The sequence below is a fragment of the Rattus norvegicus genome, chromosome 3 (assembly GCF_036323735.1).
Source record: "Rattus norvegicus strain BN/NHsdMcwi chromosome 3, GRCr8, whole genome shotgun sequence".
NCBI lineage: Eukaryota > Metazoa > Chordata > Mammalia > Rodentia > Muridae > Rattus > Rattus norvegicus.
The window spans coordinates 98,873,935-98,900,525 of NC_086021.1; the positions used below are offsets into that span (position 1 = coordinate 98,873,935).

The 26,591-nt window shown below is 48.4% G+C and overlaps 1 protein-coding gene across 4 annotated transcripts; it reads right to left on the bottom strand.

Moving 5' to 3' along the window:
* Nucleotides 1-3,478: 3,478 nt before the first annotated feature.
* Nucleotides 3,479-13,477, bottom strand: Slc35c1 (solute carrier family 35 member C1). Of its 4 annotated transcripts, none has more exons than XM_006234568.4 (3): nucleotides 10,689-13,477; nucleotides 8,994-9,517; nucleotides 3,479-5,484 (listed from the first exon to the last, which is right to left on the bottom strand). In XM_006234568.4, exons 2-3 carry the CDS (start codon nucleotides 9,484-9,486, stop codon nucleotides 4,925-4,927), a joined length of 1,053 nt encoding a protein of 350 aa, XP_006234630.1. In that variant the 5' UTR covers nucleotides 9,487-9,517; nucleotides 10,689-13,477; the 3' UTR covers nucleotides 3,479-4,924. The 4 variants fall into 4 exon arrangements, with proteins under 4 accessions (XP_006234630.1, XP_008760248.1, XP_038960836.1 ...); XM_008762026.3 differs by having other exon boundaries at nucleotides 10,673-13,477; XM_039104908.2 differs by having other exon boundaries at nucleotides 10,669-13,477.
* Nucleotides 13,478-26,591: the final 13,114 nt, after the last annotated feature.

The following is a 26,591-nucleotide window of genomic DNA, read 5'->3' on the forward strand; positions in this document are numbered from 1 at the left end:
AAAGCTCTCGAGCCCTTAGCAACCGAGCTCACTTTGTTCTCGTCATGTTCTCTTTAATCATTGACTTGTCTCAAGCCCTTTTTCTCTTCCACAAGTACAACTATGTGCCTGTAACCCGTGAGAGTTCACTGAGCTCCTCTTCTACTCCAGGCAGCCCCCACTACTCTACAAAGAGGGGACACACTTTTCTCTCAGTTCTATCTTTGTTACATCTTCTTGGCCAAACATTCTCCCAAATTACAGCCCAAACCATCTCCCAAATCTTCCCTCTCGACTACCCTAACTTCCTAAACCCACTTAAATCAAGTCAGAAATTCTGTAAAATCAGCAATTCATTTAAACAGCTTTATTCTATGAAGGATCGTCTTCTTATCGATCTGCAGGAAAACTGTCCAATAGAGTGGGCTGTCTCCCAAGAGGCAATCACACCAGACTTTAGGCAGTGAGGCTTTCTCCGTGGCCATCCACACCATGCTAGATACAGGAGGAATACAGCAGTGACACACGGGAGAAGGAACCCCAGCAGCAAGAGGTGAGCCAGAGACAAAGTCCCTGGGGCTGTGCCACTCCGAGGTACATCCATTGCAGCTGTGCAAAGCAGTGAACCATCTCCAGGAAGCTCACCTGCCCACCCCAGTTCCCCTCCATGGCATCCACCAATCAGACACATAGACAGCAGAGTTGTGGTTCTGCTGTGGAACTTCAGTGTCTTCCAGATGTCATCTATAACTTGGAGGTTTGGTTACCATGGAGGTAGAACATTTAAGGGATAGGGAGAAGTGCGTAAGGAGGAGTCTTTAGGGAGTCGGAGGGCCTCCTTTTCATTTGGCTCTCCAGCTATGAGGTGAAGGACTTGGATTTTGATTCAGATTTTGCTCCATGATGCAGGCAAGATGTGCTGCTCCACAACAGGCCTAAAGCTGGGCCATTAGTCATAGACTGAAAACTCAAAAATTGCCTTGAGTCTGGCTATATAAACCAAGCTATCCTCGAATTCTCACTCTTCTTGGCTCCTCCCCCAGAGTGCTAGGATCATAGGCAGAGGTATCCTGCCTAGCCACCATTTCTCTTTGTAAGTTGATGAACTCAGATATTCTGTGAGATCGCGACAGAACACTGCTCAGACAGATTTGCAACTTGGTCTCAGCTACCTTCAAAATTCAGAAGTACAGAGAGCTAGCCAGGGTGACAACTATTTAGGCCAATGGTATTCTTTAAGATTTGGAATTTGGGGTCTTGTACAGGGTTCTCTGGTCCTGGGTTTGTCACCCAGATGAGAGTGCATGGGGATGATTTGGTTACAGTTTGCTATGGCAAGGGACTTGGCCACATTTGTACAGTTTCTGTAGTAGCAGAGGAGGGGAGAGGACTGCTGGGAAGACAAAGGGAAGACCTGAAGGTACCATCCTTGGACAAGTAGAGCAGGAGGCATTGGCAGCAAGCTGACTAGAGATGTGCAGGCTAGGAGGTTGCAGGTTTCGGCTTGTAAGTGTTGATGGTGGAGGTAGAGCTAGGGGGGTGGGGGGGGGGGACGGTCCTAGGTCAACACTGCAAAGGTGGTTGGCTTTCAAGCCCTGATGGCTGTCAAGGGTGTGGGTCATGAGGAGCCTCTAATCATTACCATTTGCATGTGTGTGTGGGAAGGTTAGGAGTCAACCTTAGGGATCATCCAATAGGTGTTGTTGTTGTTGTTGTTGTTGTTGTTGTTGTTGTTGTTGTGTTTGTAGGGTCTGGCATGCCAATAAGGCTAGGCTGGCTAGCCAGGGATCTACCTACCTCTGCCTCCCCTGTGCTAGGATTACAAGTGTGTGTGTGCCTCTAAGCATTTTTATTTTTGTTTTATTTTATTTTATTTTAAAGTGGTGTCTAATAGAAAAGTGATTGATTAAATAAATAAAAGATGAGGAGATAATTCAGGAATCAGAGTCCTCATGCAAGCATAGGACACAAATTCAATCCTCAGAACCAACACAAAAGCAGCCCAGTGGAAGGCACTTGGATCAGGATCGGGGCGCACCAGTTTGTTTTGAGCAGACAGTAATTTGCTCTGTGCCCTCAGAAACTTCCTTTAAGCTTTCTATGTCTTACTTTCCTCAACTGCAGAGCAATGGGTCTGGGCAAGTTCAAGGGCAAAAAGCATCTTTGAAAAAGAAAGATCCAGACTGGAAAAAAAATCAACCATTTTGGGGTCTCATTTTTCACCCATCAGAGCCCACTATAGGCAGTATCTCAGGATGGAGTGATGGGCTGCTGCCCCAGCACCCTGTGAGACAAAAGGCCCATTGCATGGCCTGGGTGACATCTGAGCCAGTCACGCCCATCTACCAGGGACACCCAGATGTGAGGATCAGGTACTCTCGTGGGGTGCATTGGCCAGTGGGAGCACGCACTATTGCTGGCTACCACATTCTGGTTGCTGACTTTTTGTCAGCGCCTTTTGGAGCCTACAATTCTATGAGGACCCCCAGTTTTCTTCAAATAACCCAGCCCACATCCTAGGCTACTATGTGAGGAATCTATTGATGTATGCTGTCTCCCCACAACTTACAGGCTTAGGATGGCCTGCAATTTCTCTAGATGTGCGTTGGGTGGTTCTGCTGGCCTTGCAGAGGGGTACAAGGTGGCAGCATTCCCCCTGCCGGGACAAGGGGGAGGACTTGGGGCCAGTGACCCCCTCCATGGAACCTTCCTACCCAATGCTCACAGGTGAACACAGGACGCAGAAACTTGCATCTAACAAGACCCAGAAGGCCTCCTTTGCCTGTGGCATCACCCCTGTCCCCCAAGCACACTATATTTTTCTGGTAGGAGTGACTGAATCACAGGGTCAGCATTGATTCAAGGATCCAATACATTGGGTGTCCCTTTCATATGACCTACAGTTGTAGTTGAACTGACACCTCTGAAGCTGGGAGCCACAACAGTCCCCCCTCCCTCAAGCGATCAGTCAGGTATTGGTCATACAGTGAGTGAGCAGGCTAACATAGCTTTAACCTTCTTCTTCTGAAAGAAAGGGCATGCGCTCCAGGCTGAGGGCGCAGGCACTCTTCTGAGTATCGGCTGAATGACAGGCAGGGTAGCAGGTAGTCTAGGCACTGCAGGAGGCTCTCCCTCTGAATTTTGCTGCTACTTCTTCCTCACAAGCCTCTCTGAACCTCAGTGTCCTCATCTGTAAGATGGGGGGGGAGGGTCAGTGATGCCTCCCATCCCACACAATAGGAATGGCTGTGAAGGTAAGGGACAGGTGGACAGCCGCAGTAAACACAAAGTCAGTGGCAGCAGTGGCAGCTGGTACTGATGAAAACTTGAATTCTGGACACCCACTTCCCAGAGTAGGTATTTGGAAAATCCTTGTCCTAAGAGATTCTTTCTAGGACCAGGAAGGAAGGCTGCTTGTTGTAGCTGGGTCCCCACAGACTTGGGTTTTAGATCCCCACTGGGCCCTGTGTCTCTCAGTCCATACACACATGCTCTATCGTGCGTTGTTTGTTTGTTTTATTAAATCACATACAACTCAGGCCAGCAGGCCCCACCAACTTCATTAGAACCTGTGGGAAGTAGAAATCAAAGGCAAACACAGTTTCCCCATCTTTTCATGAAAGGGACAAAGACATCAAACATTACCCCAAGGACATGGGGGTAAAAAAGGCCAAACAGAAGGGACTAGAACAGTGACAGCTACCCTGAGGTTAGGAGGGTGTGGTGCTGGGGTATCATGGTCCGGTACTTCTGTCCCCAAATTCATGTGGGAGTCCGTATGTTGAAGGCTTTGGGGGTGATTAGGTCATGGGGTGGAGCCCTCATGAATGGGGCTAGTACTCCTGTATAAGAGGCCCGAGGGATTTTATCTGTGCCTCTACCATGTGAGAATGTGAACAGAGGGGTTTCCTCTGAAACACTGGGTTTATGTGGACTTATAAACCAACCTCCACTGTTCTTAGCCACACGGGTGTAGGCTGTCTTGTGACAGGAGCCTGATGGGCTAACTCAGAGAATCAGTGGGCCCTTTCAGCTCCAGCCTCAGAGAAGGTAAGTGTCTCTTACGTCACGAAGGGCTCGGGGGTCCAAGCACATGGGAACAGAGGCTATGAGTGGACCCCTCTTCCTGCCTGCAGATAGAGGCATTGGGGTAGGCTGATGGGGAAAAAGGGAGTACAGAAAGAGGGGACAGCCATGTAGCTGGGCCAGGTGTTGGAGAACAGGATGGTGACCCCTCTGGACCAAGAGAAGTCAGGCAGGAAAAGCTGGGGTTAGGGGCTGTGGAGGCATTCATCTCTCTACTTAATGTGTAAAACTCGTGGCTCCCTCTGTTTAAAGCTGCAAATATAGAGTACAAAGGTGAGTGTTTTCTCAGCCACCCTGGGTGCAGTTCCCATGGACAGTTGGCCTGTCATACCCATCCACACAGAAGAGAGCAGAATGGCCATTTCCTCTCTTGCTTGGTTCAGCTCCCAAGGGCCTCCAAAGCTAGTCTGGAGTGTTACTGATGTTAATAGCACCTGACCTATTATGCTACCTGCCCAGGGCCGCAGAGATGTGGGGGGTCACCCAGCTCCCTTCAACTAGTTATAGTAGGGTCACAACCCATCTCCCTTGTGTAGAAAGTAAGACATCACTTCATCAGTCCCGTCCCCAAAGACTGCAGCTGGACCCAACCCCAGAGGCGATATGGAGGTAGTCAGGCCCCAGGAGAAGGCAGGAAGGGTGCCACTCCCAGTAGGGCTTTCCCAAGACAAGAAGATGGGGGCAGATAAGAGATTTGGCAGCTTTCAGACATTACCAGGAAAGAACCTGGCTCCTCTTAGATCATACTCTGAGGAGGATGTAAACAATGTTGCTCAGGGCCATACCCAGTTGGCTCTGTGGGAAGCCTGCAGTGCTGGGTAGGCCCCACCTGAGCTCAGCCCTGGGTCCTTGAAGGAGCTCACACCCCGATAGCACTCTTCTCACCCTCTTTGGAGCTGGGGTCCTCCTGGGTCTTCTGCATCTCCCAGCCCCTGACCCAGGTGTAGGCAGAGGAGCCACCCAGCACCATCAAGTTGCTTGTCCACCACAGGAAGCTCTTAATCTCTTCATAGTAGAGCACAGCCAGCACTGTCTGTGCACAGGCCTTGGCTGTGCCCGACACATTATGGGTCAGGGGACTGGTGAATTTGATCTGCAGTCCTGTCACATAGCCAATGGCAAAGCCGAAGAGTCCACCCAGCGTCATCATGACCCAGAAGTGGGCGCTGTTCAGATGAGCGAAGGCCAGGAGAGCATGGAGCTCGCCCAGCACTACCATCAGGGGCAAGAAGAGCACACAGGCGTTGACGTTGTTATAGAAGGTTAGGCGCCAGATACTGTGGTCTACGGCAGGGAGCACCTTCTTGGTGTAGATGGCATTGAGTGAGACACAGAGGCTGGCCAGCACCCCGAAGATGGTGCCCGTCAGGGACAGGGTGCCCTCAGCTCCCTCTTGATCTATTCCCAGCCAGAAACCACCTGCAACAGAGACAGAGGAGTGACAAGGTAAAGAGGGAAGAGGACAGGAGGGAGAGGGACGGGATTCTGACCTCATCATCGGCATATACAAAGTCTAACCTCTGCATGGGCCATGGAGGTGGAACCCAGAATGAAAACCAGTCTTCCCCCTCTGTTGGGGGTCAGTCTTGTGTACTGTGCGTTCACCTGCTGGTTTTTGTGCCCAGACATCTGGCTACAGTACAGACAACAGGTAAGCTCTTGAGGGTCAAGCATCTTCCGGTCTCAATGTTATGTAAAAACTGTTTCCCATAATCTCTGATTGGTTAATAAAGAGCCAATCAGCCTATGACTGGGCGGGAGAGGACAGTAGAGCTGGGATGTCCGATCCCAGTGAGAGCATCTGGGGTAGAGAGAGGAGCAGAAAGGTGTGGAGAGACCACGCGGAGACACCAGGAGGATTCACCATGAGGGCACACATGGGGCAGAGCAAGCCAGAGAAAGACTCAGAGGGCAAGTAACAGGGCATTTATCTTGGCATTAACAGCTTAGAGGGTTAGAATGGTTCAGAACCTGCCCTGCATAGTGCCAGCAGCATGCTAATAAAAATACCAGGTTTCTGTGTCTTTTATTTGGGAGCTGTATGGGTTAAAGTGGGCATAGAAATGGCCTGTAGATAAAGGGAGCCAAGAGGGCATAATCCCCCTCCTCCCAAATTATACCAATACCCAGTGCAATGAGGGCTATAAAATAGCATAGGTGCCTGATGGCCTTGTAAAGTGACCTTGAGCACTAAAAAGGAAACGGGCTCTAAGCCCTGGCTTCTTGCAGCGTGAGCATTAGGTCAGAGCTGCTCATGGCCTGATGCTGCTTATAGTCACTCCAGGACTCTATTCCTTCTAGGGTCACTCTCTGCTGTAAGAACCTCCATGCCTCCCTAGGCCACAGCACTGGGCTTCCTGCTGTTTACACAATGCTCCTTGCCTGCCCCTGGCTGGCAGACGCTATGGTCTCTTTATTTAGACCCTGCATTCCCACAAGGCAGAGAATTATTGCTGCTGCAGGAAACAGCAGGACCAGCACAGGCATCAGAGCGATCAGGCCTCTGACTGCTCTGTGATTTTGAAGCTGAGCTGCTTGGGAGACCTCTCTGAGTTCCAATTTCCTTCATCTGTAAAAATTGGGACCATGCTCCTGCTCCCATGTTAACCGACCTACTCTCTGTCTTATGACTCGAACGATCTTCCTACAGTGGATATTTCCTCTGTGGTTCCCCACTGCCCTCAGGAAACACTGCACTCACTCAAATGTGTGTTCCTAGCCTGTACTACTTGAGCAGTCTCATTCCAGCAAGGACTTCTCAGCAAGACCTAATCAGATTATCCCTCATGCTCCCTGCTCCCTCTCGATACCCACAGCCCTTACCATCTAGTGTAACTATTGTTTCTGCCATCAACATCAACATCTGCCATGCACCAGGAGTGAGGACCCCACCCTACCTTTCTCAAACTTGTACCCTAAAACTTGGTACAGAGCCTGGCAAATACTTGGACACAAACTAATAGCTGATCAGTGGATGGAGGATGAGTGGATGGAGACTGCTAAGAGAAAGGCACAAGTCTTAGAGAAGCTGGAGAGAGGCAAGGTCGTGCTCCTGCAGACCCAGTTACCTCAGACCTGGGGGCAGGGCCAGCCTGGGCAACATAGCAAGATGCTATCTCAGAACAGGGGCACGAGGCCCTCCAGCACCATTGGCACTTGGCTCAGTAGAGCCCACTATGGGTTTCCCTGTGCAGCCAGAGCAACCCATGCCTCCTGTTGGTTACCACTTGAGTTCAGAAGTGACTCCATTCTCCATTCTCAAGGACCTAGACCCTGCAGGGGCTGTGAGCCCGAGAGGCGTTGCAAAGTACTCCATGCGTAGGAGGCCATGGCTGCCAGAGATGGGCCTCCCTCAAAGGAGGAAGGGAGAGGAGAGGAAACAGATGGGCCAGTATTGGGGGCAGCAGAGAGCTCCACTTTCCAGTGCCACTTGGGCAGGCCGCCATGGCTCTCAGGTGCCTCACTCTCAGCTACTTGTTACTTTGGGGACCCAGGCTCAGGTTCTCCTGCGACTGTGCCTTCCTGCATGTGTGTTCTTCCGATAGGAGGGCCATCCCCTCTAACGTTGGCAGGGCTGGTGGGCTGAAGCGGGACCCTAGGGTAGCTTGTAGATGGTGAGAACTGAAGGCGTTCCAGCTCTCCTAGGCTACATATGTGGGGGCAGTGGGAGAGGTGCTGGCAGTGCTGACCTCTCTCCCCGTACCCCTGAATCCGGGAGCTGTCCAACCTGGGGAACATTTCTAGGGAAGATGGTACAGGTTGGCCTGGTCCCTACAACTAGAGCACCAAGCCTGGGCCTCAGAGACACCCAGGGACATCTAAGTAGGCCAAACAAGACAGACTAAAAACCAGAGCAGGTACAAACGAAGGTTGCTTTCCATTCATCCGGGACTCTGAGGGAAAAGATGCCCTGGTCTCTGTAACCCAGCAGCCACTAAATGAATTCAAAGTGGCAAACATGTTCCCTAACACATGCTGTCCAAGCCAAGAGCCCCTAGCTATATGTGACTACCGGGCCCTGAAAAGATGGTTGCAGAATCAGGATACAGCGACTGACGCTGAGGAACTGGATGTTTCAAACTTCCCGGGCTTTCATTTAAAAGCACACTTGGCCCGTAGTTCTAGTGCTGGTCTGTATCATGCTAACTCCCAATGGGCAGGAACCAAGCAGACTGGGTTGAAACACAGGCCAGGGAGTGTGGCCAGCATGGGACTGCATCCCAGACTGCCTCTTCTTAGCTGTGGGGCTGTGGCGAGGAGCACAACCTCTCCAGGCTGCAGTTTCGCAGAGATGCCGCCACTCAGAGGGCTTGCCGGTACCTAAAGAGGATGCTAGTGTGTAATGATCACCCCAACATTCCTAAAAGTAATTCTTTATGGTCACATCCGAAGAGGCAGTTAGAGCCTCTTAAAGCACACACACATATTGGACCAGTGAAATGGCTCAGCGGGTAGAGGTACCTGTGCCAGTCGTGATTGCCTGAGATCATCCTTGACTGGTAGAGAAGAACAGTGGCGTGGCAGCCAAGAGTGTGATCTACAGAGGTAGTTGCCCATGTTCAAATCCCAGCTCCGCCAGTGATTAGCTGTGTGATCCCAGATACTTAGCTTCTCTGTACCTCAGGCTTCTCTCTGTAAAACGCAGCTGCATCTCACCTCGTAATGGGGGTCAGTTAGGTTCATATGGATCAAGTGCTTAGATCTGAGTGCCTGGTTGGCTTTGCTGTAAGTGTCTGCTAACGTTATTATTTTCACCCTGGCTGGATCCCTAACTCACGGAGACACAGTAAGGAAGTAATTTGTTCTCTACAGATCTCTTCCTATGACTGGTGATAGAGGAGACCTGAGACAGATACAGTGTCATGTGTTTATCTTCAGGATTCCTGCTCCCCCCAGCATCCACCCCCCCAACCCCCAGCCCCACTCACCAATGATGATGGCACAGGTGAGCAGGGCATAAAAGGAAGTGGTCTGTTTAAGCAGCAGGTAGGAGAGAAGCACATTGAACACGGTAGTGAGCGAGCGTCCCACGTTGTAGAAGGCCACCCCCACGTACTTGAGGCAGAGGTTATTGAAGGTTATCATGCCGATAAAGACCACGGACAGCGGCAGCACACTTCGGGCCACCTTGAGGTCCAGGTTTAGGGTGGGGAAGTCTACCATGCCAGGGCAGCAGGTGGCCAGAGTGCTGAGGCCCTTGCACAGCAGTGAGGTCACCAGGCATTGGTAGAAGGTGACGAAGATGGGGGTATCCAGCTGCAGGGAGGGGCTGTCCAGCAGGTACTTGTTGAGGAATACCATGGAGATGGAGGTGACCCAGTAGAGAGAAACCACCAGCGCGATCTGCAGAGCCCGTAGCAGAAATGGCTTGTTCTCGCTGTCTGCCTCCTCAGAGACAGCAGAGGCTCCAGTCAGCGCCATGCGCAGGATCCTGGACCGCTTCAGAGGGACCCTGTTCATGGTGGCAGAAGAGCTGGGTCACCTCACTGCCAGAAGCATTCCCTGGACTACAGGGCTTCAAGCTGCTAGGGCCTGTGGCTGCAGGATTCAATTGTCACATGGGGTGACCTATCGGTCCCCTCCTTCTTGGATGAAGTTCTGCTTCCGGATTTGCCGAGGTGCACCGCTCCTCATCTTGTTCTCTCCCGGGGGTGGGGGGTCGAGGGGTGGGACTCATGAAGCAAGACCCAGGGAAGGGAGAAGGGGCCTAACTAAGGATGTAGGCCCTGACAGCCATGGCCTGCTTGACGACAGGAGGCATGTGAGTCTCAGGGAGAAAAGAAGCGAGAGAGCGGGAGAGGGAGGCATGGGCTGCGGGAGCCCCCGGAAGCACCCGCGGAGCCGAAGGGAGGGCGTGCGGCAGGGATCAGATCACCGAGGTTCCGGGAGGCGTCTCGAGGGACACGGACAGGGGCCTGGCCGGAGCAAGGCCCCGCGGCTGCCACGAACTGAATTCAAGTTCCGGCTCAGCGTCGCCAGTCCCGGGCCACTTACCGAGCGGGGCGGGCCCAGAAGCATTTCCTGACACGCCTACGAACAGTCTTAAAGGGCCAGCTCTCAGGGCCTTTCCCACTTCGCGGCCGTCAGGAGCGCGCCCGCAGGTCTGCACCTGTACCCACAAACCTGCCCTCTTCTTCCGGGAATACCCGGAGGCCGGGGAGAATTTTCAAGTGCTATGGCCTCTCCCATTTTCTGGAAGGTTCTGTCATTCTCCCCTCCACCCACACTGTTCCCCTGGCCTCTTCAGATCCACTAGACTTGGTCAGGTGCATCTTCACCATCTTCCCAGAAAATGGAATACCACCATTCTATTTCTGGAGACCCCCACACCAGCCCTTGGCGCCCGGATCCCCACCGTTGCACCTCCCCCATCCTACGAGCTCAGGTCACTCGGGAAGACCTTGTTGCAGTCCTCTCCTTTCTTCCTACTCCCATTTTTACCGCTTCCAGACCTAGTCAGGAGGACCTGAAGTCCCGGAGATCCAAGCAGCACTTTCAGAGTCCAGAAACCACGTCACCTCCTCCAGATAAAGTCCATTCTGGATGTCCAGACCAAAGCCTCTGAGCTTCTCAATGCTGTATCCCCTTTCCCGGGCCGCTTACCTACCCCTTCCAGAACGTACCGTCCGTTCACCCGCCTGGGCTCTAGCGTCCTGGCTGAGGCAGAGACCTGGTGTTCACACCCGGCGGTGCCCTCAGGTACACCTGCTGCACGGCCCTCCGCTGCACTTGCAACGCTGCCCAAGCCGCGCCCCCGGTACGACTTCCTGCTCGCTGTCCCCAGCGCGTGCCACGTCCGGCTCTGGGCGAGGTGGGGCGATTACCCCGGGAGCCCATCCAGAAGGCCCCTTTGCTTTATCTAAGGCCAACACCATCTCCTGCCTTCCGCCCCTGCCATCCTGGGACTCCTCCATTCTGTTACCGTTGCTGGCACGTCCCTTGATCAAGATGCATCCTTGGCCCCTTTATCAGGATGCATCCTTGGCCCTACGATCCAAGCTGGTGCTTCCAGAAGGGTGTGGTTGGGAGAAACTCCGAATGCAGCCACTCCCTGACAAGGGTACCCTGGGGACCAGGCTTGAGTGGGGTCTTTTACACCAGGGCATCTGGCAGGACTGACTTTTCTCTCGTTTCTCCCTAGCACCATTGTTGGGCAGGCAAGTTTGCCCTAGGCGGAGCTGGTTTTATTGTGGAAATGGTTCCAGACTTATTGCTTGTGTGGTTGGCTATAAAGATGTCGGGTTTAGAGTATTTCAATTACTGTTTTATTAGTAGGGCCTGGTGGTAAAGGGCTGTAATCCCAATTGAGGTAGGAGGGTCAAAAGTTCAAGGCCTGTCTGGGCTAGAGTAAATTCAAGGCCAGCCTGGGCAACTTAGTGAGATTTGTCTCAAAAAAGTAGGCTTGGACAAGCATACCGAGAGACAGATAAAGGGTTGTGTTAGAGTGCTTGCCTGACATGCACAATGTCCCCGGTACAATTCCCAGCACAGCAAGGGAAAAGGGTGTGGGAATCAGTACTATTTGTTAAAATATAAAATTGAAACACATTTAACTATAGATTTGCTGGTTTTAATGGACAGCTCCACTCTCCACTAGGAAAGGAGTGACACTGGTTGCCCACCTCAGAGTACATGAAGGAGGGAGCACCCCATGTGTGCTTGACCAAGGGCTGAATGTGATGTAGCTAAGCAAAGGTATCCAAAGGCTTTTGAGAACACTGTCTTATCTACAGAATTCTTCTGTAGTTGCAGTCCTCAGGAGAGGCTTTTAAGGTACTCTGTCAGGCCTGCGGCTGGAAGAGGGAGCCCTCACAGATAACACTGCTCAAGGACTTCTTGTGTTCAGGTCTCACGGAAGTTGGACTCCAGGCGTAATTCATCCGCCGTCTTACCAATTTCATTTGGAGCATCCAGAAAGGTGTTTATTACAGGTGGCCTAGAGAATCATGTTGAAATTCCTGTGTGTTAGCCAGGGAGAGACCAAACCAGGAGACTGAGGGGGCTCTTTCACTGCTCATTAGTGTCCTGTCACTGTCCTTTCTCAGGAGCTCACATCCAAGCATGACAACAGGAGATTGAACAATAGGAAGAAATTGCTAACAACCATTTGCCTTTGTGTGTGTGTGTGTGTGTGTGTGTGTGTGTATTTGTGTGTGTTTGTGTATGTAATATTCTGACTCAAGCAAGCTGGCATTGGTCTTCAAGAGAAACTGGTCTGTTTTGGGATTATTCCCTGAAGCTGCAGTTTGATGTGCATTCAGGCCAGTTGACACTGTGACTGTTTCATTCTTGGTGAGTGCAAAGTCAGTGAGCTCAACCTGGAAATTAAAGTGTGAAGATAGAGGGCAGGTGGGCCATGGCTATCATGCCAGTGTAGGGAGGTTCAGATAGGATGGTTAGTTTTAAGCCAGCCTGGGTTACATAGTGAGTCTCAGGCCAGCCTGGGCTACATAGTGAGAACCTGTCTCACTATGTTAGGAAGGTGGCTCAGGGGGTAAGGGTGCTTTCTCTGCAAGCGTGAGGGTGTGAGTGTGAATTCTCAGCATGTGCATTACACAACGGGGCAGACTGCCTTTAATCACAGCTTTGGGGGAAGGACACATACCAATGGGCCAACGGATGTCACGCATTAGTTCACGTGTCTTGGCATCCTCTAGATGAACTATCTGTCTGCAAAGCTCCACCTCGGCATGGTCCCCACTGCTTGAGTCAGCTCCCAAGTCAAATTGCCACAAGTCTGGATTCTGCGCATCGTCTCGCATAAACCAGCTTTAAAGTTGGGCATAAGGTATAGGGGTTCTTTATAAGGGTTTTCTGGGCCTGGGGAGAAGTCTGTCTTTTGCTGATACTTTGTCAGCCTCTACACCTTATCTGCTCCAGGAGGATTTGCAGGTTTTTCTGTAAAGGATCAGAGAGCAAACATTTTAAACTCTGGATACGAGATAGTTTCTTTACATGACTCAACATTGATATTTTAGTATTGTAAACAAATGGGCACAGCTGCATTTAATAAAACTTTATTTATAAAAACAGGTAGTAAGCCAGCTTTGGCTTTACAGGTCACAGCTTTCTTCCTATATTACTTTAGTTTTCCTCCTTGCTAATATCACCTATATACACCAGTGGGCTCGTCTGCACTGCTCACTCCTAGGTGACTGTGTGTTATGCTTTTGGACAACGAGTCAAACTGTTGTCTTTATTGCTTCCCCTTCCCCTTTCTGCCTGCAATGCAGAACTGAGGTCTGGAAGGGCAGCGGATCCCTGTGACTACAAATTGTAGGACAGCTGGAGGAAAGCCAAGGATGACAGATCACAGCATGGAGAAACCCTGGATCCTCAGAGTTTGCCTAAAGTCTCTTCTTCACTCTGAACTGCCTTCAGTTTATTAGAGATAAACAACTCTATCAGTTAAAGCCACCACGGGGCTGATAGTCTTTGCTTTTCTTTGACGAAACAGAGGCCTCATGGAAACAGTTCTGGGCAGCTCAGTGCTATTAACCCCTCGTGTTGAAGGCTCCAGGAAGGCTTCAGATTGGATGGTCACTGGGCCTGCACTGTACAGTTATCAAAGGGTGAACCAAATCCACAAGCTGTGAGTGGGTGGAGGACACCAGGCAGAGCTGGTGGTGTTCAAGGTCAGGGCAGGAGAGCTGGGATTAGGAGTGCCTGTCAGTGGAAGGTGGAGTGCCAGACAAAGGAACACATCTTTCAGGAAAAACCGAGAAAGACACAGAGATGAGAAGGGAGCCAGCTTCTCTTTTAGTCAAATTTATACGACATCATCTTTATTTCCTGGGCTGACCTCTCTTAAGCACTTGGGCCTTCTTGGGTGTTCTGCCTTGTGTCAGTATGCTGAAACTATCCATGTATTTACTTCATTTCCAAGCAAGGAGGCCATTTCAGATTAGCAGCTCAACTCTGAGGACCAACAAATGTCATTGTTCTTGGCAAGGGCACATCCTAACACTTAGGGTTTATGGAAGGCTGGAATCTTGCCAGGTGTTTAATCCACATCAGGCCAGTCCTCACAGCACCCCGTGGGGTGGAGCCATCACAGTCTCTTGTCTATAGACTAGAATATTGTAGCCCAGACACGCAAATTGATCTCAAGGGGCCCTGGAGGAGGAGGTTGAACAGTCTGGATTTTAAACCCGGCCATTTTGCCTCCTGAGCAGAAGTCAACTCACCCTTAGTTTTCTGCTTAATCTCTTGGGTCCTCGATGCTGTGGTTTGGATGTCCTTTGTCTCCCAAAGTCTATGCATCTGAGACTTGTTTCCTAGTGTGAAGATAAAAAGGTGGGGCCTCCTTAGAGAAGTGGAGCCTGCTGGGACATTCTCGGGTCCTTAGAAGGGGTTAAGGTAGTTTTCATGGACCCCCACACCTCAGGCAGCTCTTCAGAGGGCTTTGTGAGAAAAGCTTGAGACTAGCCCCACCCAGCTCTCTTTCTTCCTGTTCCACACTGGGAACAGAAAGTCTTTTTGCTGCTGTGTGCGCTCTTGTTGTGGCTACTTTCACGAGGGACAGGTGCCACACCCTTGGGTCGCTAAGCTGGCGGCTGAAGAAACGTGTAGGTGTATTAATAGCAGACAGTTAGTTGTCTCAGACTGTAGACATGACAGGCCTAGGGAATGCCCTGGTTTGGTGGTTTGACTGGGTTTGGGCCCCATAGACTCTTGTTTGAGTGCTTGGCCCACAGGGAGTGGCACTATTAGGAGGGGTGGCCTTGTTGGAGGAAGTGTGTCACTGTGGGACTGGGCTTTGAGGTTTTCTATGTTCAGACTCTGCCCAGTGTAGAATGAGAGCCTCCTCCTGGGTGCCTTTGGGTCAGGGTGTAGAATTCTTGGTTCTTCCAGCACCATGTCTGCCTGCATGCTGCCATGCTTCCTGCTATGATAATAATGGGCTAAACCTCTGAAACTGTAAGCCAGGCCCAGTTAAATATGTAAGAGTTGCCTTGGTCATGGTGTTTCTTCACAGCAATGGAGACCCTAACTAAGACACCTGGCATTGCTGCTTCTTGGTCTACTGAAGGTTGTGCCTGGAACCAAGTTGTCCCAATTCCTAGGATATCTGCCACAGAAGCAACTTGGTAGCCCTACAGCTCATCCACTGTCTGGTCTTTTCCTCTAGCTCCACCATTTATCGGTTTTATCTCCCACCTCAGCTGTGAGCTCCCTGGTGGTAGACAGTGTGCTGGGGACAGTGGTGACTAGCAGTTACTGGCACTGACCGCCCTGTGGCCTCAGCACTATATACATACACAGAATAACTCACATTGCCTCACCTTCTGGGGTTGTGGCTCGGTTGGTAGAGTGCTTGCCTACTATGTGTGAAGCCCCTGGGTTTGATCCTCAACTCGACATGAAACTGGACACAATGGTATGTACCACTAACCTGAGCATTTGAGAAGTGGAGGCAATTTAAGGTCATCCTCAGCTATATAGCAAGTTCAGGTCAGCCTGGGCTACACAAGACATTACGAAAAGGAAGACGAAGGAGCAGGAGGACGAGGAGAAAAGGAAGGAAGTAGGAAGAAAGAAAGGCCAACTATATAAACAGAAATAGATTCAGAGAGGTAAAGGAACCTATGACCCTCCAAGGTTTCTGAAGGCTTGTAAAAGACAGGGCTGGGATTTGAACCTGGGCAATCATTCACTAATTAAACTGCTAAGGTTCTTCTCCCTTTCTTAGTGCACAGCACTGAGTACCTCAGGGCGTCTCCTTCTTCCTCTTCCCTCCCACTTCTCCTTTTTCCCTCCCTCCCTAGCTCCCTACCCCTGCCTTCCTTTTTTCTTAACCGTCCCTCCCTCCATCCTTCCTGTACTGGGGATTGAACTCTGGGCCTCACGCATGTTAGGCAGGTGGTCTGCCACTGAACTACATCTATAACTCACCCCTCCCCCATTTCTTTCCTTTTAAAATTTTGAGACAGGGCTTTTTCTTTTAAATTTCCAATTTTTCTCTTATTGGATATTTTTATTTATATTTCAAATGCTATCCCCTTTTCCGGTTTCCCTTCCAGAAACCCCCTATCTCTCCCTGCTTCTACGAGGGTGCTCCCCCCGACTCCCTCCCACCTCCCTGCCCTGACATTCCCTACACTGGAGCATTCAAGCCTTGACAGGACAGAGGGCTTCTCTTCTCATTGATGCCCAACAAGGCCATCCTCTGCTACATATCCAGCTGGAGCCACAGGTCTGTTCATGTGTACTCTTAGGATGGTAGTTTAGTCCCTGGGAGCTCTGGGGAGGGGGTGTCTTGTTGGTTGATATTGTTGTTCTTATGGGGTTGCAAGCCCCTTCAGCTCCTACAGTCCTTTCTGTAACTCCTCCATTGGGGATCCTGTTCTCAGTTCAATGGTTGGCTGTGAGCATCTGCCCCTGTATTTGTCAGGCTCTGGCAAAGCTTCTCGAGACAGGGTTTTATTATTACCTAGGTTGGCTTTGAACTCACTCTGTAGCATAGATGGTCTTGAACTTGTGATCTTTCTGCCTCAGACTCCTAGTAGCAACAATTATACCTACATCACCAGGCCCAGGCAAAATCATTTTCACATGTTGGAAAACCACTTAGAACATCAAAGCTTCACAGAACCTTAGGGACTGTTTGTGTTAACCCCTAACCTCCAGACATCACAGAGAAGGGCGTGGGTGCAGGAATGAATTTCTCCAGAGTAATTTCTACCAAGATAGAACTCAGCTTGTCTAACTGCTCCCGGCACTGCCAGCATGGTGACCTTTGCTCTAAGAGCATGAGTCTAAGTTCTAGGAGTCTGTTGTTCTTTGTGACTTACCATGTGGTCTGCACGCAGTAGGCCCGCAGAAAGTGTGCAGTGAATGAATATGAGACTGACACTAGGGTTATTAGATAGGTTTCAGCCCAAGCAAGGGAGCTTTGGTATCTCTTACAGCCTGTATCTTGCTCAGCACATCATAGATATACAGGACTGAATAACCTCTACCCTGGAATCCTCTGCACAGCTACAGAATGAGAGTAGGAAAAGACTTTCTGCAGCTGTTCTGCTGAATTAGAATGAGCACATCCAGTTCAAAGCAAGTCCTAAACTTCATGACTGGTTGTAGAGGTTTGAATATATTTGGTCCAGGGAATGACACTATTAGGAGGTGTGGCCTTGTTGGGGGAAATGTGTCACTATGGGGGTGGACTTTGAGAGGACTTCCTCCTAGTCTCCCAGAAGCCAGTCTTCTCCTGTTTGCCTTCAGAACACGATGTAGAATTCTCAGCACCTTCTCCAGTACCCTGACTGCCTGGAGACTACCATGCTTCCGCCTTGATGATAATGGACTAAACCTCTGAAACTATAAGCCAGCTCCAATTACATATTGTCCCTTATAAGAGTTGCCTTGGTCATGGTGTCTCTTCACAGCAGTAAAACCCTAACTAAGACATTGGTGTCTTCATAAGGTGAAGCTTGGAGGTTGTCATAGGGTTTCTATTGATGTGAGGAGAGACTATGACCATGACAACTGTTTATTTTAAATGGTTTTTTGAGACAGGGTTTCTCTGTGTAACAGAGCCTTGGCTGTCCTGGACTCACTTTGTAGACTGGGTTGACCTAAATCTCAGAGAGATCTGCCTGCTTCTACATCCCAAGTACTGAGGCCCGGCTGACCGCGGCAACTCTTATAAGGGAAAACATTTAATTGGGGCTAGCTTACAGTTCAAAGGTTTAGTTCATTATCACGGTGAGAAGCATGGTGGCAAGCAGGCAGACCTAGTGCTGAGAAGGAGCTGAGAGTTCTACATCTTGATCCACAGCAGCAGAAAGAGACTGTGAGTCACACGGTATAGCTTGAATATAAGAGACCTCAAAGCCCATCCCCACAGTGACACACTTCCTCCAAAGGCCACACCTACTCCAACAAGGCCACACGTCCTGATAGTGCTCTGGGTCAAGCATTCAAATACTTGAGTCTATGGGGGCCGTTCAATTCAAACTATCACAGAGACAAAGGCAAGAGGTGATATTCATGCCAGAGGACACACGATCTGCCTGCAAGTTAAACTGCAGGGGCTTAGCAGATAAGCACATATATGCTCTTATAGAGGACCTGAGTTGGGTCCCAGCACCTATATCTGAAGGATGGATTATAGTGGTCTATAATTCCAGCTCCTGGGAAGCTTCTGGTCTACGTGGGCACCTGTACTCACATGTATGCCCTTCCTGCCCCCACTTAAAAATAAAATCCTTAAACAAACACCACTTAATAATAAACTGTCTCTATTTCTGTTTCCAATCTTTGGACACTGCAACAGGTATCCTGAGACTCATATTCACACCCTAATAATGTCTATGACAGCACTACCCACCAAGGCAATCTGCTGCTGTAACTGGGGTCCTGGGACTGACCTGCCGACTGACTCATCACAGTGGGCCCTTCCGTCATCCTGGGTTCTGGACCTCCTCTGGAGGTTTGTACAAGGTGTTGGCAATGGTTTTCTTCCTGTAGCATCTGTGGGAAGAATGGAATCAGCCTCTAGGTTGTAGACATGCCCTTGTCCCTTTCCTTAAGGGTTAACCCAGGGACACAGGAACAACCCCAGGGAGGCAGGTTCACCTTAAGATCGTGTGCTTTCCTCTCTCTGAAACCCTGCCCCTGAGGGCAGTGTCAGCCAGAAGTGTCACCATGAAGTTCCACTGGATCTACCCACTGCTCTGACCTGACCTAGAGTCAGACCTGCTCCCTTTTCTTCTGTCTTTTAAATTTTATTTATTTATTTGAAATTATAATGGAATTACACCATTTCCCCCTTCTCTTTTTTCCTTTCAAACCTCTCATCTACCCCTCACTCCTCTCAGATGCTGCCCTGAGCCCAAGTATGCTTTTAAACTCTCTGACACTTTGGGTCTTATTACTCTTATTCTCCTGGCCAGAGCATTTCCTGAAGCTGAACGGGAGGACAGAACAGAGTTATGAGGTGGAGCGTGTGGGCGCAGGCTGGCTAATCATGCAGTCAAATGTGTCTCGTGTTCTACAGGAGAATAAAGCTGTCCTGTTCACCACAGGGTCCCTGGCACTTGTCCCACAGCCTGCCGTAGGTGCTCCGCAGAGGCTTGGTGGCCAAATGGACAAGTGGTGAGGTGAGGAGAATGCTAGGAGCAGCAGCCATCGAACTGGAGCAGAGAAATGGGGTGACCAGGCTTGCTTACTTGCTTGACAAAGGGTCTCGCTATGTAATCCTGGTCTCTATGTAGACAAGGTTGACCTGAATTCACAGTGACCCACTGGCCTCTGCCCTTCAGTGTTGGGATTAGAGGTGAGCACCAGCATGCCAGAACAATGCCCCCTTTGTAAGAATTCTCTTACGAGAACTCAAGGCACTTCACAGAAACAGTGTCCAGCTTACAGTGCTCTAAGGACCTACTACCCCCAAATCCACCACCTTGTATCAGCACCACCCTCAGGATCTGGGGTGTAATTCCAATGGACTCTGGGGACATGAGTCAAATTCAGATCACAGCTACAGAGCTTCAGCCTTTGGAAGATCCATTGGTTGAATGTCATGGTGGTGTCCTTTGTGAAATATCTGTGACTGGGAAGTCAATAATCTTGTGACCATGAAAGGAACGTATCACATGCACATATACATACATACATACATATATACATACATACATACATACATACATACATACACAATCACATACACAAACTCAGATACATACATGTATACACACTCAGAAACACACACACACACACACACACACACTCTTTTTGGTATGGGAGCTTTCTATAGCTCAGGCTTTGTAGTCCAGGCTGTCTTCAAACTTCGATAATCACCCTGTGTGAGCCTCTTGAGGGCTAGGATTATAGGTATACATCACCACACTCAGCCTTGGTTTCCTTTTTTAAAAATAGGTGTATGTAACATACCGATTTTGTGAGCACATACATGGGTGGGTGCAACTATGAAGAGTGGAGGACAGCTCTCAGGAGGGTGCTAGTCTGCCACTATATGGATCTTGGGGACAGAATGTAGACAGGATTGATGGCATTCGTCTTTACTTACTGAGCTGTCTTGCTAGTCCTGGTTGGTTTGTTTAGATTGTCTTACTATGTAGCCCAGGTGGCCTCAAACTCACAGGGATTCTCCTGCCTCAGCCTTCGTAGGATAGGAGTGTACTACCATCCCCAACTAGGAGACATTTGAACAATCTAACTACACCAGGAATACAAACTGGTCATTTGAGGGTAATCTTAGTAGCTGGCCATTTGAGGGTAATCTTAGTAGCTGGCCATTTGTAATGTAGAAATCTTTCTCTGTGCTCCATATGAGGCAATTATGGGCACACTCATGCTTATTATGCTGGGGTAAATGGTCCAATAATTAATGATAACAGAAAGCTGTTATTTCCCATGTGAAAATAATTGTTACCTTTCAGCTATTTAGATAAACGGGAGAATGGATAGACAGTTCATGCGAATATTAAAAGCACGTGTTAGCCAGATAACTTTAGGAGGAACATTTCACTGGTTGAGAAGCAACAAATGTTTGTATAAATTTAAATAAGACGATTAGGTGGGATAATTGAGATTCAATTACTTTTTATATTTCTGTCTTTGTTTGACAAAATTCTACTTTAACATTAAACAAAAGAATTTAATTCCATTAGGTTTCTAATCACTCAAAACCATGTTATTTGAGAATTATTCATATTTTATGATATCAACTGAAAGAAAAATGTCTATTTTGCCACCTAAAAGTTTTATTGGAAGAAAAATTCTGATTATTAAAATACAATAGGGGCTGGAGAGATGGCTCAGCGGTTAAGAGCACTGACTGCTCTTCCAGAGGTCCTGGGTTCAAATCCCAGCAACCACATGGTGGCTCACAACCATCTGTAATGAAATCTGATGCCCTCTTCTGGTGTGTTTGAGGACAACTACAGTGTACTCATAAGTGAATAAATCTTTAAAAAAAAATACAATAGGATTCATTCCTATTAAATCCCAGGCAGCCATAATAAAAGATGTAAGAAAAAAGTCCTAGTTTTGTTTCTGTGAGAAAATACCCCAATAATGAAGCAGAGGGAGTTGGGGAGAGGGAGTTTAATCTAGTTCATGATTCCAGGTTCTTCTGTCATTGTGGGGAAGCTGAGACAGGAACTTGAGTTAGCCGGTTACAGCCACCCTCCTGGGCAGAGAGAGAAATGACTGCAGGCATGCTCAGTGCTCAGCGAGCTTTCTCTGCTGTCCCACAGCGGGCAGATCAGGGACCCGCACCGGGGAACGATGCTGCCACTCAGGTTACTTTGATCACAGCGACAGGAAAAGAAACCAAGACTGACTTCACCACAGAGACTCAGTCTGTGGTGTTAAGTCCTACAGCGACGGCTGGAGACTTCAACTACCTCACTATCTTACTTTCAGTAATGATAGAATATTAATAGAACGAGAAGTCACTGAGAACAAAGAAGACATCGAGGCTATGGTGGAATGTAGTAACTGTTATATTCTATATAATAGATATGTAACTAAGTGTGTCTGACTTGTGTAGAAAACTTCGCCCAGCCACTCAAAAATAGACATGTTTCTCACACACATAGTGAACCTTAGGAAGGAACATGTGTTAGGACACGGGAGTGTAATAACTTTTCTGTGGGGGTTTTTCTACCGTTCTTTTTGAAATAACTGCAGGATGTTTCTGTGTCTGCCCTAGCCCATCTTAGCTCTGGAACAAAGACACAGAAACCTGCTATTTTTATTAACAAGCTGCAAGCCTAAACTGGGCAGGTTCTGAACCATTCTAACCTGCCTAGGCTGCTAGTGCCAGCCACATGTCTCTGTGCCCATCTGAGTCTTGCTGTGGCTTGCTCTGTCCAGGTGTGTCCTCACGGCTGCTCTCTCATCGAGACCCCAGGGCAAATCCTCCTGGCTCATCCACATGGTCTCTCCTTCTTTTCTCCTCCTTGTGGTCCTTCTCTCCTCCTCTTCAGTCTCTTTCTGGGACTCTGATGGGATGATAGTCAGTTGCAAGCCTCCATGCCAGTGCTGGAAATTGAACTCAGTACCTCTAGGAAATAGCTGAACCATCTCTCCAGCCCCAGGATTGTTGTTCTTATAACAACCCATCCTCAAGGAAATTAAGCAGGGTCTCATGACAACGTTGCTAATCTATTCTAAGGACAGTGTTACATCTCTAGGGACCAAATCACTTCTAGTAGGTCCAGCTTGTTCTACCATCTTGTCACTGAAAACCCTGGGAAGACAAACTCAAACAATATTCTACCACAGCATCTAAAATAGGACAATTTATAGGGACAGGAGGTACACAAGCTTTTGCCTAGGAACTAGGCTGGGAGAAATGAGAAACCATCTAAGGGACATAGATAAAGGTCCTTTGCTAGCTGGTGAATTATTTTAAAGTAGCTGATGTTTGCAGATGTCTGACAATATACCAAAAGCCATCAACTCGAATACTCTAAATGGGCGGATGGTGTATGAAGGCTTTTTGCGGGGCTGATGAAAACATTCTCAAACAACTGTAGTGATGGGCTTAGGGCCCTAAGTACACTAAAAATCACCGAACAGTGGACTTTAAGTGGGTAAGCTCTACGGCGTGTGATTTATGTCTTAATAATGCTGTTTTTAAAAGCTACGGAAATTTATAAGTGAGTTAAGCAAGGCTGCAGAATAGAAGATCAATACAAAAATCAATTGTATTTTTTTATAAGGAGAAATAAACAAGTGGGAATTGAGGTTTTTAAAACGCACCACTTAAAATAGCAAACAACAATGAAAAGCAACAAAACACCAGGAAGAAAACCCCACCCTGAAATGCTATGGACAACTCTAACAAAACGTGTGCAAGATCTACTGCTGAACTTGTCCTCTCTGGGTGAGACAAAGACCTAAGTGTGAGATACCCATAGTTAAAGTGGCTGTAAGAGGTAAGGTTTTCAATCTCCCCAATTTAGTGCACAGATGATATAACCGACCGCTCTCAAGTCTACGTTTGGCTTTCTGTCTTTTAAGGTGTTGTCGTTTGGCACATTCATAGCTGTTTATCTTTATCTTTACACTGACCCATGGGCACGGGGTTCAGATTTCAGCCTGTGAACTTGGTGTGGGAGGCACAATCTAATGATACTCCATTATTGCATAGGACATTCCACACCTCGTCTACCCACGCTTCCTCTGAACCCTGACTGCTTCCAGTTTGGAACAACTGAGAATAAAGCTATTGTGAACATTTCTAGAGAGGTTATTTGTCCTCCTGTGGCTGTGTTTTCAGGCCATTCGGGTAAACGCTGATGGTCTGTATGGCAATATCATGTTTAGTTGTTTCTAAACAACCTTCATTTTGCCTGAGACAGTTCCTTCTGCTTCATGTTCCCATCAGCTTTTGGTGTTCTCAGGTTCTTGGGTTGACACATTCTAACATGTCCTGGTGTCTTAGTTACTTTTCAATTGACAAAACACTGTAACCAAGGTAATTATTAAAGAGAACATTTAATTGGTGGGTTCACAGTTTTGGAGGATTAGAGCCCATGACCATGGCAGGGAACATGGTGGCAGGGAGTTCTGGTGCTAGATAGTAGCTGAGAGCTGAGAGCTTACATCTAATCAACAGGCACAAAGTTGGAGGAGGGAGGGAGAGAGAGAGAGAGAGAGAGAGAGAGAGAGAGAGAGAGAGAGAGAGACTGATTAACAAATGGTATAGACTTTTGAAACCTCAAAGCCAACCTCCAACAAAGCCACACCTCCCAATCCTTCCCAGACAGTTCCACCAACTGGGATCAAGCATCCAAATATATGGGTATATGGGAGCCATTCTCATTCAAACCACCACACTTGTACTTTCTCTTTGCTATTCAATCCTGCACCTCTTTAATGATGCCAAGTGTTGTTTCTGGCCCAGCAAGACTCCATTCAAATCCATTTTGAGGATAAAGGCTGTGCACCTTGATGGGCATATGAACAGAAGCATTGGTCTGGCACCACCTTGTGGCACAGACTGATAAACAGCTTATCCCTCAAAGTAGAAGGGGATGATATACATCTATCAAGTAAATCAAAGCTAATGGGCATATTACAATCAATCATATCAGGAAAGCGAAGCCTGAGAACTTATCAGACACCAACTAAGGCAAGGGTGTAGCTCCTTCACCTGCATCCCATAAACCCCTAATCCTGCAGTGGTGACACCTTGTAGTGTATGCATATGCTTGGCCCTAGGGAGTGGTACTGTTAGGTGTGGCCTTGTTGGAGGAAGTGCGTCACTGTGCAGTTGGGCTTTGTGGGTCTCCTCCTATGTTCAGGCTCCACCTGTTGCTTCCTTCTAGCTGCCTGAGGATGCCAGCTTCTCCTGTTGCCTTTGAATCAAGATGCAGAACTCTCTGGGCCAAGCATATTCAAACTACCACACAACCCCTCAGACCCTGGTGTATTCATTAGCGACTGACAGGCAGGAAACTCCAGAATGTCCTGGGGACTTCCTTTCAGCTACACTGTCCCCTTGGTGGTTGCTGCTTCCAGCAGGCTTGACTATCTCCTGGGGACACCCCTATACAGTCGGGCCTCTTTGAAACTCCTTGGACTCTGCTGAGGCTGCTTCAACCCTTTGAGACATTCTGAAACATGTGTGTGTGTGTGTGTGTGTGTGTGTGTGTGTGTGTGTGTGCCTGTCTGTCTGTCTGTCTGCCTGTGTGTACGCACATTAAATTAGTATTTAGATGGGAATAAATGAAGCTGTGTTTGATTCAGTGGGCCGTCAAGGGAAGTGGGGGCTACTGAGCAAACCCCAGCCAGCAAAACTGACATAGTCTGTGAATCAATCTATTGTTATTTGATCAATTGTGACAGTTTGGAAAGATACAGGTGTGTCCGTCTGTGCTTCTGCCTTGGTACACTCATGACAACGAGGATCTATTTCACTGTGCTTATTTTTCACCTGTGTATCAATTTGGGTGTGCTGCTTCAGATCTTGCACCATTTGAAATCGGATGTTTTAGTTTTATTGTGGGGTTCTAATAATTCTTTGTATAATTTGGATGACAGTCTTTTGCCAGAGACATTTTACAAATATTTTTCCTACTTGTTTTTTGTTTTGTTTTGTTTTGACCAGGTCTCACTTTACCCACTCTATAGCTCAGGCTGGCTTTGAACTCGCAGTAATCAACCTGGCTTAGCCTCCTGGGTGCTGGGATCCCAGGTATGAACAACTCTGTCTGGCTTGCTTTTTTTCTGATTGTCTTAATGGTACCATTTTCAGGGAATACAATTAAAAATTTTAATTGAAATCTGAATTTTTTAATAAAATCCAAATTATCAATCTTTCTTTCTTCCTTCCTTCCTTTCTTTTTCCTCTCTCTCTCTCTCTCTCTCTCTCTCTCTCTCGGGTCTCACTATGTAGTTCTGACCTGGAACTTGCTCTGTAGACCAGGCTGGCCTCAGTTCACAGAGCTCTGTCTGCTTCTGCCTCTCAGGGGCTGAGATGAAAAGCTACCACATCTGGCTCCCAATTTTTTTCTCATGGATCATGGAGAGTTGATGATTTGGTTTTCATGGGCATGGCTTACCGTCCATCTTTGATAGCTGGGAAATAGGTTTGAATTGACCTGTGAGGGGTTGACAGTTCCTGTGCAAGAGTCGTCCACAACAGGTCAACTTAGGTGCCAGAGGAGCCTGTGAATGTTCTCACAGGAACGCCTTGGTGCATGTGTAAACACACATTGGAGTCACATGGTGTCCAGAAGCAAGCTGACTGCTAGTGCCAACGCAATCTGGATGGACAGTAAGATGCAGTGCCTTGCCTTTAGAGAAAGAGAAGCAAAAGGCTAAAGTTACAGCCTTCTTGGAGTGGGAGTGAGGTGGGGCCTCCCCACACACCCCTGGTGATGACAAAGTTGGCAAGTTGCCTGTTTGTGTCTCTCTATAGTTACCCACTTTGGGCACAACCCAGTACTCTTTTCAATGTTTTAGAAGGGGATGGAAAATTACTTTCACCCTAAAACTCTTGAACAAAAACTAGAGCAGCTCTGTTACAAATAGAAAATATGGAGACAGTCCTCCAGGGGCCCTTCAGAAGGGGGTGGGTCAGTGCATTGTGGTGTGTTCCTATGATGAAAGGCCATTGGCTGCTGTGATCAGGATGTTTCTGAAGCTGAACACTATTGATAGTCTAATGAGCACACCAGTGAATACGGCAGAAATGCTGTTCCTTCAAACAGAAAGGTGGGTGGAACTCAAAAATAGCTCAGTAGGGCTAGAGAGATGGCGGAATCGTTAGGAGCACTGGCTGCTCTTCCTGAGGACAGAGGGCACAGCACACATGTGCTTTATAGACACAGATACAGGCAAAACATTCATACACGTAAAATACAGGAAGGCCTTTTACTGAGTGAAGGGAAACAAGATACCAAAGAGTGCATGTTTATACAAAGTTCTAGACTAGATAGATATACAACCCTGGGTTGACTGGGGTGGCTGAGGCTGATTACCAAAGGAATCAGGGAACCTGCTGGAGTGATAAAATGTCTCCTGTTTCATCATTTTCCATG

Coding starts and splice junctions, on each gene's coding strand:
- Slc35c1 (NM_001107748.1), bottom strand. CDS start 9,525: ATGAACAGGGTCCCTCTGAAGCGGTCCAGGATCCTGCGCATGGCGCTG. Junction 5,485..8,993: donor CACCTGTGCCATCATCATTG/GTGAGTGGGGCT, acceptor TCTCTGTTGCAG/GTGGTTTCTGGCTGGGAATA.